Source organism: Lagenorhynchus albirostris, chromosome 1 (assembly GCF_949774975.1).
Source record: "Lagenorhynchus albirostris chromosome 1, mLagAlb1.1, whole genome shotgun sequence".
Classification (NCBI taxonomy): Eukaryota; Metazoa; Chordata; class Mammalia; order Artiodactyla; family Delphinidae; genus Lagenorhynchus; species Lagenorhynchus albirostris.
Genome location: NC_083095.1, coordinates 116,008,291 through 116,025,074, shown reverse-complemented (window position 1 = coordinate 116,025,074; position 16,784 = coordinate 116,008,291). Strand labels below are relative to the sequence as shown.

The 16,784-nt window shown below is 37.8% G+C and overlaps 1 protein-coding gene across 9 annotated transcripts in view; it reads right to left on the bottom strand.

Moving 5' to 3' along the window:
• Positions 1-338: 338 nt before the first annotated feature.
• TCF12 (transcription factor 12) overlaps positions 339-16,784 on the bottom strand; it is a 385,237-nt gene continuing 368,791 nt past the window's right edge. For 7 of the 9 annotated variants that reach the window (XM_060150615.1, XM_060150635.1, XM_060150651.1 and 4 more), the window contains 3 exons: positions 15,083-15,315; positions 7,154-7,307; positions 339-4,229 (listed from right to left, as the gene is read on the bottom strand). In XM_060150615.1, coding sequence (XP_060006598.1) covers positions 7,165-7,307; positions 15,083-15,315 — 376 coding nt within the window. In that variant the 3' untranslated portion in view covers positions 339-4,229; positions 7,154-7,164. The remainder of the gene's footprint in view (positions 4,230-7,153; positions 7,308-15,082; positions 15,316-16,784) is intronic. The other 2 variants (XM_060150625.1, XM_060150688.1) reach the window with 1 other exon arrangement.

Here is a 16,784-nt window from a genome sequence, read left to right as displayed (position 1 = left end):
TTTCCCACAGGTGCTACCTCCAATAAATCCCTTGCACTTCTATCTTGGTATCTGCTTCCTGAGGACCCAAACTGACTTAGCTGCCAACCCATAAAGTGTGACTGGGCAAAGCCTACTGGCTCACTCTTTTGAAACGTGAAGGTTTAAAAAAAAAGTCCTCATAAAACGTACCCAACTGGAGGGCACTGAGTATGTTTCATTGGCTTGCCCCCAAAGAATGTAGACTCCTGCAAAGATGGGTTGACATCTTCTTGGAGTTATTTTTACCACCATTTACCTCTCTCACAGGATGGCTGAAGAAGAATCTTCCTGGGAGCTGGTTAAAAGGAAAGCTACTATTTATTTAAAAAATATTTATCATTTATTGAGTACTTATGTGACAGGAACCAAGGTAAGAGCTTTCCATACATTGTTTCATTCAATACTTACACAATTCTAATATGTATCTCCATTTTTCAGATAGGGAAATGGAGCTAACTAGATGTTGAGCCTGGACTGAATCGAGGACTGTTTGATGCCAAAGCTAATACTCTTTAACCTTTGATACACACACACATGCATGCACACATGCATGCACACATGACGTGATGTACATTTAAATTCTGAGTTTCCATGGAAGAAAAAATATATGAACTAGAGGAGAGAAAAATGAAAGAAAAAAATGTAGTAGAGGAGAGAAAAAAGTGAAGCCACTAAAGAGAATTGGCCTAAAAATCTATAAAGACAAAGGACAAAAAGTAAAGGCAAGAAGATTTTGTAGGACACGTTTTAAGTGTCTTAATCTGTTACTAGTTATGTGCTTTTGGAGACATACAACCTCTCTGGGCCTCAGTTTTTATAAAGCTATTAATGAGGTGGTTGATGAGATGGTTTCTAGATTTCATTTAATTATAATAATCTATATTTTATTCATCAATCTGTATAAAGAAAAATCGAACTCAAATGTTTGTTTTCAACTCCTACGAGTAAAATGATCTGTTGGGCCTCCAATGTGAACAGTGGATTTCATAATTCACCAAGAGAAGCAATATGTCAGGATCCCAAGAGGGTGTGACGATGATCTTGGGTGTCTCACGTATAGGCCCTACGAAAGTTTGTCCAAAAAAGTTCATCCACTGTTTGTTTTAGGCTCTTGCGTGGCTGAAGTCCTTGTGGATAAGCACTATGCATATTTTTGGCAGGGGGGTGGAGTGGGGCTGTATGTGAAAACTGGGATAAGAGCAGAACTTTTAATCTGAGAACAGTAAATAATACCATCTCCTAATTATGATAGGCTTTTTGTGAGAAAAGGGATATAAAACATGTGAAAGTGCTTCAAATAATGTTAATTTGAAAGCTTCATTTGAGTCCTTTTCCATCTTCGTTTTTCTCTAGATCTACAAGTAAGCAGATTTTAACTACTAATCACCATTGGTAAACCTTCAGGAAAAGGCTAAAAGGCCACTATCAGTAGAGAGGGCAAGAGGAGAAACATATAACCCAGAGAAGCTATAGACTAGATTAGCAGCTTAGTTCTACAAGTCTGATTCTGTCCTGATGGGTTTCCCAGATAAGGTCACAGGCAATGCACATAAGAAAAGCAGCGTGGTCGTTAAACATTTTTGCCACACACGCAAAAAAGGAACTATGTAAGGTGATAGATGTGTTAACTAACCTTGCTGTGGTAATCATTTTGCAATATATACATATATCAAATCATGACGTTCTACATCTTAAACATACACAATATTATATGTCAACTGTATTTCAAGAAAGCTGGGAGAAAAGAAAGAAAAGCAGTGTGAGCATTCCTGGGAGCAATGAGATGGAGGAAAAAAAACCAAAATGCATTACTGTTTGAGAGAGGAATGTAAAAAACTCACTAGTTTACTATGTTAAAAAAAAAGATGGCACATTTATTGCTACATAAATGTTATATACATATTGTGTTTTCTGTTACAGTGACAGAAAAAATTTTGAACTTCTTGCTGCTGGTTCAAAAGGTTTATCAGTAATACCTTGAATTTGACACAGGATACAAATCTGCAATAAACCAACAATGGAAACTGGAGAACAAGATGAGAAGCAATTCGTCTCGGACAATTAGCTCTTACAATACTCCATAGGTACTACACGGTATGCTAGAATTCTACTATGGTCTTAAAATGCTATTGTAAATTTCTGATATTAATGAACAGGTTATGGTAAATAACCCTACATTTTTACTACCTAATATAATAAAATAAAGTAAGAAACTTTTTACTGAAAACTTTTCGATTTCAAAAATCTAGAAAGAGTAATATTTAGAATTCAAGAAATTTTCTTACAAGATTATTGTATAAAAGACTAGCTACAGTGAAAAATAAGCCAAATGTTTTTTTCTTTCTATTTTATGAAGGAAAGCTTCTGGGCATACTGCAAAGTCTAATATAGCGAAAAAGACAACAAGCTCTGAAGAAAAAAGGCCAGGCAGTGGCATATGTTCACTCACACATCATAAGCAACAACTTCTGTTTTAGCTGATTAACACTGAAATGAAGAACAAGGCCACAGAGAGAGTCTGATGTAATTGGAGAATATAGGCAAATTAAAGTTACCAGAAAGTCCATTACGTTCACAAAAGACTGATTTGTTAGGTATCATCCTGATTGGAGAATCTGAAGTTCTGTCTTAATTGTTTTTGTTCTTTCAAATTAACAGAAATCTTTAAGTTACATAGTGATTTGGGTCCTTTCTTCTGTGTGCTGATTGCCCTTGTTGATATTGGCTATAAGGAATTATTAAGCCAAGACAACCTTGTTTATTAGCATGTTTTTCTCTCCCAGGGTTGTTGTGGTGGAAGACAGGTTTCATGGAAGTTCAAAGTGATTATTGTGTCTTAAAAAAAAACTCTTAAGGATTAGAGACAGAGGGGTGCCTTAATGCACAGTATTAAGATGGACTGACAAGGACTGGTTAAATGCTAATCTGGCTCATCTTCTTGGGACAGGGCAGATGGTTTGCAGTTGATTACATCACCCACTGAATTCCTCCCCACTAACCAGCCATCCAAATGACAGAGAAATAAAGGCTAGAATAAGGACATGGGTGACCATTGCTCTTGTATTCCATTAGGTAATTAGCCTCAGAGTGGTGTGTTCATTTATCACACTACCTGCCTTGGTGACTACTGGGTTGTTATATTCAACATAATCACAGCCTGAAAATCTTCTTTGTATTTTAAATTCATTTTGTGCTTACTTACAGCTAACACTTTATAAGTACTATATGTAGTACTTACTGCTTGGAAAACAAAGCAATTTCTAAAAAGTAAATTCTTCCCTTGTAATTTACACTTCTATTACAAGCTTTACTATGAAACCTAGAAGCTTGAAAAGTCTTGTTATTATTAGAAATAAAGCAATATTTATTTGGGGGAAAATATAGGGGACAAAATTTCCCCTTTTAAAAATCTTAGCTAGGCTATGGTCACAGATGGTCTCTGCTTATCTTTGTAAAGTAAATATGCAAAGCACATAGGGCTACATGGAGGATTCTGGACTGTGACCATAAACTATTCAGATTCAGAGACCAAATACAACACCCAAAAAGAAAAAATAAAAATGAATGAAAAAATGAGCATGAGAGAAATGCTATACCAAGTAATATTTTCCTATTTCTTGGAAAACACTATTCATATGGCAAAAGGATAGGAGAGGGCAACAAAAGACTTTTCCCTTCCTTTTTAAGACACTAATAGGTATGCCGGGAATGCTAAGGGCCAATGGTTGTCACTGCTTTGTTCTCTGCACGCGAACAGTTTTAACTAATGCTGGCATCAGCTGAGTGGAGATCAGCTTTCCACATTAACTTTTTCCCTTTATATGTAGACCTTACAGTTCCATAACAATAAATAAAATTTGTAGTTACAATGCATTTGTCAATTCAGTTTAGGCACAAGGCAACTTCCACAGTGAGTGGAGAGATCGAGACAGTCTCTGATTGTGCAGAAGCGACACACTGCTTGCAACAAATTGATATGTTGCGAACATCTCATGGGCTGATGTTCTGTCTGATGAGCTTCCTATCTTCACTTCTGATGGAAGTGTTGACCAGCTGCTTTGATCGTAGGATTACATTTGCATTTCTTGCTTCAAGTGTTTTGTTTTTTCTTCTCCCTCCTATCAGGTTTGTGTCTTCAGATAATCTGAGTTGTCCAAGTCCTTATGAGGAGAGGTCACCTTCTATCTAGCCTACTGATAACTCTGGAACTGTGGCAGGGAGAGCCAAGGGAGAGAATAGAACCAATTAGGACATCACGGTTAAAAATAAACACCTCCCCAGAAACAAAACAAAACAAAGCAAGTTTGTATTCCTCATTTATACCCAGGTTTACACTAAATTAGCAGTCGGCTACATGACTTATAAATGAGGTTTCTTCTTTTAAGGTGTAACTGAAATGGTTTTACTTGATGTATGTGGTAAGATTTTTACAGGAGATCATGTAATTATAGAATCACATGATAGAGGATTATATAACAGCTGTGGTAATTATGCAAACCTTAATTTTGGCAACATTCAGGTTGGCAATACCTGAGCTCTGAGGTTCTACTCATCCAGTTCTCAGTGGAGAGACGTTAAAGCATATATTTATTGCTACATCCAGTCCACTGTACTGTGTTAACTGTTTATATCTATCTCCTCTAAACTGAAAGTTTCTGAGGGCAGGGACCATTTTGAATTCATTTTCACATTGGTTTCAGTTATTGGTCCATGGTAGGTCCTCAGTAAGTGTTTGTTCAATGAATTTACTAAGAAAATTTACTCTATTAGTATAAATTTTATGTTTATATTCTTAATATAATATACATAGTAATAGCTCTGAAATTTCCCATTTCAGCCATTTTGGATGGAAATAGCTTTAAGAAGAATCATACTTTTCACCTCCTTATTAAACAAGGGCCACGGTATGGTTCTATATTAGAGTGATGCTCTTAGGGATGGATAACTGAGACATTCAAAGCCTCGTGGCCTTATATTATTGTGCTTTTATAGTCAGTCATTCTGTGGTCATTTATCAGCTATTCTGATTCTAGCAGTTGTTTTCCTGCTGCCCAATCTCTTGCTGGTTTTAATCTGCTGCTATCCAGTTCTATAAAGAATTGAAGGGATCAGATGAAACCAGATAACCACCTTTATGAAATTAGCAATCTTTAAGACTTATTTTAATATAATAAACACTAGCCTTTGAAATCTTATGGAACAAAGTGCATTTACTACATTTCTTATATAACCTTGAAACCTCTCCCCACTCCTTTTAAAAAAGAATTCTTTTTGATAGGTGAGAATGTTCAAGGTTTAATTTTAACCTAAAGTGGGGGAATTTCCTCATAATAGAGATAAGGATAGAGCTATGAAAGAGTAGGAGATACAGAAGCAATGAAAGAACAGGAAGTAAACGGTAGGGGAGAAGAGAGATGTGAGGTAGGGAGAGAAAGTCGACGGAGAAAGAGCTAGAGAGAGACTGGGAAGAGAATAATAGGAAATGGGTACAACAAACTAGAGAGACAAGAAAAGAAGACCCAGGCTCCAGGTAAATGTGACAGCTGAATGTGAAGTGCTCTTCTCACAGCCTGGTGGTTACCTGATACCCGACCACAGGAAGGTACCTCGACATAATCTGCCAATTTAGAAAGTCACTTTTGCACCAAGAAACACTTGCCTGTATTTATTGTAAAGACTTCAAAATTTATTTTTGAATAAAAATATTTTTTCATGATATTCTATAGTTTCCACAGAACATGAAGCAATGGCATGGGTTTTAGAGGATCTGTAATTTAACTAGCTCTTGCCTAAAGCCCCTTTGACATGCACAGTCTGTTATAGCTGTTTTTTTTGTTTGTTTGTTTGTTTTTGGTGGGAGAGATGACAGGGTTTTTTCCAGTGTGCTAATGTTAGAATTATAACTGACACCTAAATAATTACATCAATACTTCCTCCTCTGTCCCCAAATGAAATCTTCCGTTTTGGTCTAGTTTGATCCTAAGAAGGATATATGAAGAGGTGGTAGGAAATCAATTTCTTCAGGAAAAGGTGAGTTATTGACTAATCTTTGTAGTTTACAAAATATTCTATCAAATTCCAAACTTTCAGCTCAAAATGAGATAGCCACAAAGCTGACGAAATGAAATTGCACTCAGTATTTTTTTCCTGCTCCAAACCTCCCATCCATTTACTTTTACTACTGCTTTTACTCTGCTGATGAAACTAGGAAAAGAACTATACACTGCTGAAGGCAGATTATAAAAATGAAGTTACCAGTTCTACTCCTAATCCATACTGCGAGCTATATTTTGTTACTGACTCAAATATTTAATTATGGTCTGTATTAATTTCTGTCACCCAAATATTAACTTTACAACTCATAGATAATATGAAAGTATATAGTTAAGAAAAAGATGGTTCACGTTTTCTAATTACTTGGGCAACAACCTCCTACTACTGTTGTCACTTTGTTTTAAAAAAAAAAAATCACAAAGAAGCAAACTGTTTAGTTCATGAAGAGGAAGATAAAAAGAACAGTCTTTCAACAAGTAAAATTCCCAAGAGAAGGATGTTCTGATTCTATCATATACAATACCTCTACATTCTTTAATAGATTCCACAAGGTGTAACTAATATTCTTACAGGGGAAGGAACATGCGTATTACAGACTTCCATTAATGATCCAAATGGAAGCAAGCAATAACTGTTTTGTGCATGAAGATGTCATGATAGAGAAGAGGTAGATGGTTAACAGAATACTGGTTGATGATGCCATCAAGTACTTCTGAGTAGAGGAATGAGGACCATGAGTGGTAGCAAAAGTATGTTTTGATAGATGAGTCATTGCACTGTTTTCTTCTTGGATCAGAATAATATTCATGTGAGGGAGTATACACGATGATCCAGAACATGAGAGCCCAAAGTTCTTTATGAATCAAACGACAGTATCACATTTTGAAGAGAACAGTAATTTGGTATAAAATGACACGGGCTCTCTAACTATATAATAGAAAGGTAAGCTGTTGGATTCCAAATTACACGTGACCTTTACCATGACCTGTGCTACCAGAGAATTCTGTTCAAAGGTTCTAACTCAGTTTAAGATGAATCAGGGGACTTCCCTGTACTTTCTTTTCATACTTATACTTACCTGGCTGATGTTTACATATGACCCATAGGGTTGGTAGTTTCACTAAGCCCAGGATGGGTTCCTGGCAGTGTGGTTGGTGGCTCTGCCGATACGGCAGAAACTTTTTCTTCTTCCCTTCTCTTAAGGCAGGCTGCTTTGGGGTTAAGGTTCCTCTCTGAAATAGGGAAAAAATAATTTCATCATTAGAGACAGAAGTTATGAATCATGGACTCCTGGGTCTTAAACTGAACAAATGGCTGTTATTTTTTCTTTCTGTGGGGATTACCAATCTCTGTGTAATTCCATTCCCATAATGAATAACCTCAGAGGCAACAATGATATGCTTACATAAAACCTCAGCATTAACTGAGCCTTAAAACTTATACTTCTTTCTGACCATTTTGTGTTTTCTTCTTATGATTTAGTTTTCCAGGGTTTAACTTGATCTACATCAATATCTTAAAGCAGTTCTTTTACTGCTCCATCCAAACACTGTGGCGAATGCTGTTATTAGTCTACCGAATCTCCTCAGTGTCCTGTGAAGATATGACACATTGAACTGTTATGAATGCTGACATTCTCTATGTGCTGGAGAGGTACATCTGTGCTTTATCTAGAATTCTACCAGTTCAGAAAATGATAAACTAAGAGACACCCTCAGCCATTCCTCTATAGGAAATGTGCCAACCCCTCCAGGAAGAGAGGTAGCCTGAGTATATCCTGCTTTTCTCCTTTGATTTACATGCAGAACGAGATGATTGAGATGTTCTTTCTACAGTTGGGGGTGTGATTGAGAGGGTTATAAAAACCTTTACTGCTTTGTATATGAGACAGCAGAGAAGACTGAATGGAACTTCTGATGTGGGCATTTTCAAAGGAGCTTAAAAAGTGTGGGATATTACCATATGAAATAAAGATAAAGAAAATCCACTGAACTTAAAACCCACTGAATGAAAATCTACTTAGGAACTACAGTTCCTGTTATAACTTCTTTAAATGAGTTTTAAGTACAAGATATCTAACCCATGACAGCTCCTGGTATAGTTTTTTGTTTCAGTTTATAACATACAGTATCAGTTAAAAGTTGTTACACTTATTTTTATAAACTGATTAAAAATGTGTTAATGAATATAATATAAAAAGACCACTTAAACTTAGCCTGTAATGAAAACAATATTTTGTATAAGTTGTAATTTTTTTTACATGTTAGATTTTCTTGAAATGATGGCCCAAGCTGAATGCAACATAGTAGAGCATTTTTTTTAATGTATTTTCTTTTTCAGGGAAAGTAAAAACATATTTGAATGTGCATATTTCAAAACACATTTATAGTTCACTTCTGAGTTTAAAAAAAGTAGACAAAAGACTTTATTATGGTAAATTTACTGACTCTGTTTTTACTCATACATGATGACAACATTCGTCATCAAAGTCCCTGCATTTAGGAAAAGACATGAAGCCTATACAACTCTGAGGAGGCAATGAAGAAAGGAAGGTACACTCTTACTTAATTTATCAGGATAACTAGTAGTAGATATCGGCATGTCCATCATTATGTAAAAATATTAGGAGCTGCTTTTATTTTTTATTTTTTTTTGGCTACACCACGTGTGGCATGTGGGATCTTAGTTCTCCAACCAGGGATCAAACCTGCGCCCCCTGCGCTGGAAGTGCGGAGTCTTAACCACTGGACCACCAGGGAAGTCCCAGGAGCTGCTTTCTTAACAAGGAATTGTGTACCTCTGACAAATAAGAGAAGTCTGTCTTTCATTAGGTGTCATATCTCCTTTACTGTGTAGGCAATAGTCTCAAACAATGACCAGAGAGACTGAAAAGAGGGCACAAATTAACATGTGAAATCCAAAGAGAAGAAAGATTTCAACGTTTTCTAATTGAAACATTCTCACGTTTCTCTTACAATGGAACATTGCTCTTATCTTACTAAGGCTCTAGGAGGCACGATCAGAATAGCTGGAAAGGACCAGAACCAAAAACTCAAGTTAGGCAGGATTTTGTAGACTCCTGCAATGAGTCAGACAACACTCAGGGCTGGAAGAACCAAGAGAATACTACAGTAAGCTCTATGAAATGTGAAGTAAGTGAGCTTTGATCCAAAAAAGCAAAAGCTAGTGCTGTTGCTTCATACTTCCTGGTCTGTGTGAGCAGGCCATGGCAAACATGTTAAGTAGCCAGGAAGGCCTGATACAGAGGTAAGAAGAAGTCAGACATTATGTGCGGAGCATAAGAAGCAACTGTCTTTCTTACATTTCTATTAAGGGTCTATTACCCTCTGGTATGTGGCTGAGGACTTGCCTCTCTATAATATCATCTTCTTAACATGTTTATAGCACAATATTTGGCTAATGCAACAGTCACTTCTTCGATATTATGATTAGGTAAATATTTGTTATTATATCTATGTGGACATACTTGCAAGTCAAGAATTTTGTATTGATTGTTTCCTTGTTCATAGGACTGTTTTTCCTGTAGTTAATAGTTGCTTTGCTTTTCATTTGTTAGTAATGACAATTCCCCCACCCCCCGAAATGCTCTAATAGATCTAACAAATGCCTCTCAATATTTCTTCCTAAAATCTCAAACACATCATCATATTATCTATTAATTCCATCTTCCTTCCCTGTAAACCTTTCTTCCACAGCTAATAGTCTTCTATTTTCAATGCAAACTGGTTCTTTTCTAGGCCTAGTAGTTCTTGTTATGGGATTTTCTTTTGCTGTTCCCATGCGTTAGATCCTTTCTTTCCCAAATCCTATGCCTTTGTCTTTGTTGATTATGTCCTCATTTGGCCTAAGCATATGTTCCAGATGCTTCCTCAGAAAGCGTACATGGGAGGTAGAATTTTAAAGTCTTTGCATATCTGAACTATCTTTACATTTTAATTAATAGTCTGGCTAGATATAGAATACTAGGTTGAAAGTGATTTTTCCCCAGAATTTTGAAGGTATTGTTCCACTGTCTCCTGGAATCCAGCACTACTTCTTCAGAACTCTGATGACATTTTGAATGTTGTTCCTTTGTCTCTGAGCTATTTAAATTTTGTCTCTAAAAGCTTTAGGATATTCCTTTTAACTTGGATGCTCTGAAATTTCATGATGATACACTTCAACTTGAAGTAATTATTAAAATCATTATTCTTTTAAAAAAATTAATTAATTTATTTTTTGGCTGCATTGGGTCTTCATTGCTGTGCGCGGGCTTTCTCTAGTTGCGTTGAGCGGGGGCTACTCTTTGTTGCGGTGTACTGGCTTCTCATTGCAGTGGCTTCTCTTGTTGTGGAGCACAAGGCTCTAGGCGTGCGGGCTTCAGTAGTTGTGGCACGTGGGCTCAGTAGTTGTGGCTTGTGGGCTCTAGAGTGCAGGCTCAGTAGTTGTGGCACATGGGCTTAGTTGCTCCGCGGCATGTGGGATCTTCCTGGACCAGGGCTCGAACCCGTGTCCCCTGCATTGGCAGGCGGATTCTTAGCCACTGCACCACCAGGGAAGTTCTAAAATCATTATTCTTAACACAAGATTAGAATTTACCAATCTTGAGACATGTACTCTTTAGCACTGGTAAATTTCCTATATTATTGCCATGATAATCCCCTTTGCTCTCTTCTGCTCTTACTCTACTAAACCTATTGGTCAGATGTTGGACTTCTAGATTGATCCCCCTAATTTTAGTTCTTCTCTCCTATTTTTCATCTCTTTCTAGGAGACTTTTCTCAGTTTTATCAGCTAACCTCTACTATATTTTTTCTATCATATCATCTGAATTTCTTTTTCATGGCTTCTTTCTCTTTTATGCATACATTTTCTCTTATTAGAAGACATTAATTTTATTTAAAAAAAAGTTTCCCAGTGCTTTTTGCATGTCTCTGTTTTCTTCTTTCTTTTTTGTTTGGTTTGATCTCAATTTCTCTTTTTCATGGTGGTTTTTCTTAAATCTTTGGCTGTCCTTTAATATTAGAAGTAAGACATCAACTGGTGGGCTTTATTACTCTATGGTAATCCAAAAGTGAGCAATTATTACTCAGGAATTCCTAAATCTGGAGGTCTTTTCTCTAGAGTATTTTAATTTCTTTAGAAAAGAATTATCCCATTTCCTTGAGGATAGAATTAATATACTTTGTTGCCAGCATTAGGAAAACAAAGCAGGACACAGGGCTGCAGGTGTCACTGTTCAGCTTCATACTTCACTCATTCTCTGCTCCTCTTGGTGTTTCAGATTTGCAGCCTTTCAGATTTCACTTTTTGCTAAAAATAATCCTCCTGGCTTCTATGGTCGAAGGGAAAAGAGGGCAGAAGCAATATGAAGTACAGAGGAGACTTAGGGATCCAACTTTCCATAGCAAACCTCCAATGAATCTTTCTGTTTTCAGGTCTGATGCCTGACTTCTGCTTTTTCCAATAGTTAATACCTCCAAAGTCCAGAGGCTTTCAGGGGATAGGGGCCCTGTAAGGCAAAATGTTCTGCTTCTTGCTGGTATTCCTCTCTGTTCCATTTAATTTCTGCTGTCTAAGTAAGTCAGTTACCACTTCTCTATCTACTTTTGCTCTCTTGTTTGTTATTATCTTCTCTCCCCTCTATCCTTGTGGGTTAATGCCACTTTTATTCATTTCAGTGGAGATTTAGGAAGGAGTGGTGTATTATCAATGAATATGCTAAGACTATGTTTGACCATCTCATTGCAACTGAATTAAATGTACTGAGGGTAGGGTCTGGAAATTTGTTTGGGAAAAGGAAAAGCCTCAGGTGATTCTGAGACCAGCCAGATTTGAGAACCGCTGTCCTAGCTTATTTATCTTTGAACTAACTAAGAGACCAGTAAACTAAAATCCTAATAGTTCTATTGTCCCTAAATTATCACCAGAAGACAAATGAGTTTATCGAACTGACCTGTGAAAAGAGTTTGAGGAGGAAGTGTTTGATCACTAACTTAATCTTTAGTAAAGCTGAGAGGACAAACTTGAAGATAATATGTGAAATCTGCTGAGGATTAGTAAAACTGTAATGGTAAAATTACAGTTACGATAATAGAAAGGCTTAAATTGGCAATGACAGAGGCCATATGGGATTTGATATGTGGAGCACCAAGGCACAAAAATGCTCTGGCAAAATCTGAGGCTTGGAAGGGAAGCCACTTCTTGCTTTTCTCAAGGACTCACTGCTAGACCCAGGTCTGGTTGCCCTCCTGGTATATCCACTTGTCTAGGGATGACAGGTTGTGGACAGCTAGACATGGTCTTGGAACACTACCCCAAACCAAAGGGGGTGGCCAGAGAGCCCAGAGGATGTCCAAAGTAGGTCATGTAAACAAAATGTATGTCTTTATAGAAATTGTTGGGCCCAGGGGCTGCTGCGTAGGGCCCCTGCAGGGATGAAGAGGCTTTCAAAGGTGGACAGGTTACCAAAATAACTCAAAACTACTGGAGATCAAGTGCAGGGAAGGAGAGCGGTTATACCAAACTCTGAAGGTGCTGCTATAGACAAGGCACAGGTATTATGGGCTACACGAAGGGTTCGAAACTCTGTTAGATAGCCAGCCTTTCAAGGAGTCTTACATGGACCCCACGGCTTTTACATTAAGCTGTAAAATAAAGGCTCTGGGCTTTGAAGCCCAGAGTTTGAGGGTGCAAAGAAGGCAGGCTTTTATGAATATTAAAGCAGTCCCTAATGAAGTTACAGTTCAGTGTATTTAAGTTTTGTTCATTCTGATCAGTCAATGGCTCCTTATATAGAGCTTTCCAGAATAGTGTGAAAAAGTCAGTACCCATAACAATGATCAGAAAGTTAGTAGGCAGCTGGATAAGCCTAGATGTTAGATCCTCTTTCAGACTCAGCTTTTCTATTCTAGGTGCTTGCATGGAATCATGACAAAATGAAATCTTACAAATGAATGAATAAGATCCACCCAGGCATGATGGAGTTTATAACTTTTTTTCAAACAGAGGTATTTCTCATTTTTGATGGCTTGGATCTGAGAGTAGGACCTCTGATTTAAAAAAAAAAGATTTTTAAGAACACAAATGACTTTATTCTAGCTCTAATGAACTGTGGGAAGGAAAGGTGCTGTACAAGAGTAAGTTCTGGCACCACTGTTGTCCCGACAGTAGAACTTTCACAGTGCTGATGGAGGCAACAGTCTTGACAACAAAAGGCTTGGTAGCGTCAGGGTAGAAAATATATTGGGCTGCTGAGGAGCAGGATGAATATACTTGGCCACTGAATGTCAGACATAATTGAACAAAAACATTTCGTAAAGTGACAGGAGATAGTGAAAGCTCAAGGGACAAATGCTCCTGCCACAGATGAGTGGCAACTATCAGACTGTCTTTATGAATATCACAAGGGAGTCTATAACTTTTTAAAAAAATATATTTTATTATTATTAAAATTTTTTTTTTGGCCACGCCACATGGCATGCAGGATCTTAGTTCCCTGATCAGGGATCGAACCTGTGCCATCGGCAGTGGAAGCGCCGAGTCTTAACCACTAGACTGCCAGGGAAGTCCCAAGTCTGTAACTTCTTTATCAGGTTTCATTAACATTTACGCTTTACAGGTACTTCAAGGGCTTTAAGACAGCAGGAGCAGTATCTGGTTTTAGTGGTAAGTGTTTTATCTATTCATCATTTTTATTCATTAAAAACACTGGAGGGAAATGAATAGATGAATTAATTACTAGTGTTATGTTTTTCTGAAAATGTGTTCAAGTTCTCTAACTCTGGTTTCCTTAGAAACAGTATTCCTTCTATGATCAGTGCTAAGGGTCCTTGTCGCAGTTGTCAAGCATCTGTCCACTCATACTCTTTTTTTCTTTTCCAACTTTCTTTAAATAAAATATTATATAAATACCCAATAAATAAGGAAGACAAAGTTGCTCTCAATGAAGGGAGGTTAGAGATGGGGTCTGGAATCAAAGGCCACATCTATAAATTCTTTGCAAAAAGGCTTAGGATGAGGCATTCGTAACTTTGAATAAGAAGATATATAAGTATATTCAAAAAAGCAAGCTTGATGATAGAACCTCTCAAAGGCTAGAAGCCTGTATTAATTGATAACCCAGGGTCTAGAACATAGCTGACTGGGACAGAGGAGGTGTACAATAAACACTTTGTTCAAAAAATGAAGTTTCAAAGCTTCTTCAAGGTTCCATCAAGGGAGTTCCCTGGCGGCCTAATGGTTAGGGTTCCAGGCTTTCACTGCCATGGCCCAGGTTCAATCGCTGGCTGGGGAACTGAGATCTCACAACCTGCACTGTGTGGCCAAAAAAAAAAAAAAAAAAAAAAAAGATTCCATCAAAATAAAACAGTTGGGAGAGCTGTCTCAGTCAGCAGTGGATAAGTCTGTATGAACCACACTTTTGTCCTTAGGGACACACAGGCATGCCAGTGCATATTAACCCAAGAACCTCATGGCATTCCTTATCAGGAATCAACAAAGAAACTCTGACACCTTATTGACATGGGTATAAACAACATTCATAGGGGGCAAAGCCAGGAGGGGCCATGACCAGGCATTCTATTAACCATCAGGGCCTCACAGATGCCCCGGGTAAAGCAGGCAAGAAACTGACTACGGAGAAGTAGGGAAGACAGGAAGGAGCAGGTTGGAGGACAGGTGTAGGCAGGTAAATACAAGAGCGTGGGAGACCAGAGTCAACGAGAGGCACAAAGCACTAATGCTGAGCAGCAGGCTGGCTGTTCACTGCATTGTTTCATAGGGTTACTCTCTACTGGTTTCTGGGAAGCACTGAGCCTACAGATATTGACCTATATAATGAGACAGAGGCGAGAGAATAATAGAGAAAAACCTGATACGGATGATGTGGTAGCAGAAGTACTAGGAGCACCTACAAACAACCTGACCAAGCAGAAAAGCAAGTGGACACAGAAATGTCTACTCACTGGAAGCAGAACAGTTACATATCTCTGCTGAACCTACTTACCTCTGACTTGCTGTTCTAGACTAAGGATGACTGCCACGGCCTGATGAAGAATGAGGAGTTTTGTCTGGGGTTTTTCACTCTTTAAATGAAGCTGACACATTCGACCAAGCTCTTTGAATGCCTCATTAATATCGCGCACACGCAAGCGTTCTCTGGCATTGTTGGCCATCCGCCTTTCCTTCTCCCTTTCTATCTTCTGTTCTGGGTTCAAATCCTCATCTTCATTAGTACTGCTGGAAGGCAAAGTAACAACAATGTCTATTAGGTTTGCTGTAAAGTAAGATATGCTTATTGTACAAAATTAAAAATTATAAAAATAAAAATGACCTATAAATTTTACCAAATGGTAGTAATAGCTACACTTAACATTATTGTATATTTCTTTCCAGTCCTTCCTCAATGCAAATATATATAGTTGAAATTATACCACATACATTTAAAAAAAATAAATTTATTTATTTATTTTTGGCTGTGTTGGGTCTTCATTGCTGCGCGCGGGCTTTCTCTAGTTGCGGCAAGTGGGGGCTACTCTTCGTTGCGGTGTGCAGGCTTCTCATTGTCGTGGCTTCTCTTGTTGTGGAGCATGGGCTCTAGGTGTGTGGGCTTCAGTAGTTGTGGCACACGGGCTCAGTAGTTGTGGCTCGTGGGCTCTAGAGTGCAGGCTCAGTAGTTGTGGCACACGGGCTTAGCTGCTCTGCTGCATGTGGGATCTTCCCGGACCAGGGCTTGAACCCATGTCCTCTGCATTGGCAGGCAGATTCTTAACCACTGCGCCACCAGGGAAGTCCCCCACGTACATTTCTAAATGCATTTTCATTGCACATTACAGCATAAAGACTTCTCCACACTACTAGTGAAACTCTTCATAAACATAATTTGAATGACCACATATTGTAGCACCCTGCTCTTCTAGATGTGATCAGCAGCATCAGCATTACTGTTTAAAAACTTTACTTTTTACATTACTGTAAAAACAGTATTACATTACTGTTAGAAACAGAATCTCAGGTTCTGCTACAAACCTACTGAATCAGAAGCTGCATTTTAACAAGATTCATATGTACATTAAGGTTTGAGAAACACTGTACTATTATAGTAATGTGTTACAGTTTGCTTATGTTCTTAAATATATTCTGGCACTCCCCTGGTGAGGAGGAGGAAGAAAAGCTTAAGATGTGGAATGAGAGAAGTATCTCAGAAAATGACTATACTTTTTGTTCTGGAAGAAATATCATCATCAGTGGTGATTTTAAAACACGGGTGAATTGGAACAACTTTTTTGAAGGACAAATTGGCAAAATGAATCCAAAGCCTTAAAATGTTCATCATCTCTTGATCAGCAATTCCAACTTTAGAAATTCATCCAAAGGATATAATTAGAGATGTTCATAGAAATTTAGGTAAAGAAGTTGATCACAGAATTATTTACTTCAGAACAAATGGGAGTCCAATATTAGGAGATGGGTTAAATAAATCACAGTACATCCAGATAATGGTCTACTATGTACCCTCTAAAAATCAAGCTGTAGATTATGCTAGGTAAAAGATGCCAAACACAAAAGACTACATATTGTATGATCCCATTTACAGGAACTTCTAGAAAAGACAAAAGTATGGTAACAGAAAGCAGATCAACGTTTGCCAGAAGATGGGAGAAGAGGACTGGTTATAAATTGGCATGAGGAAACTTTTTAGGGTGGCA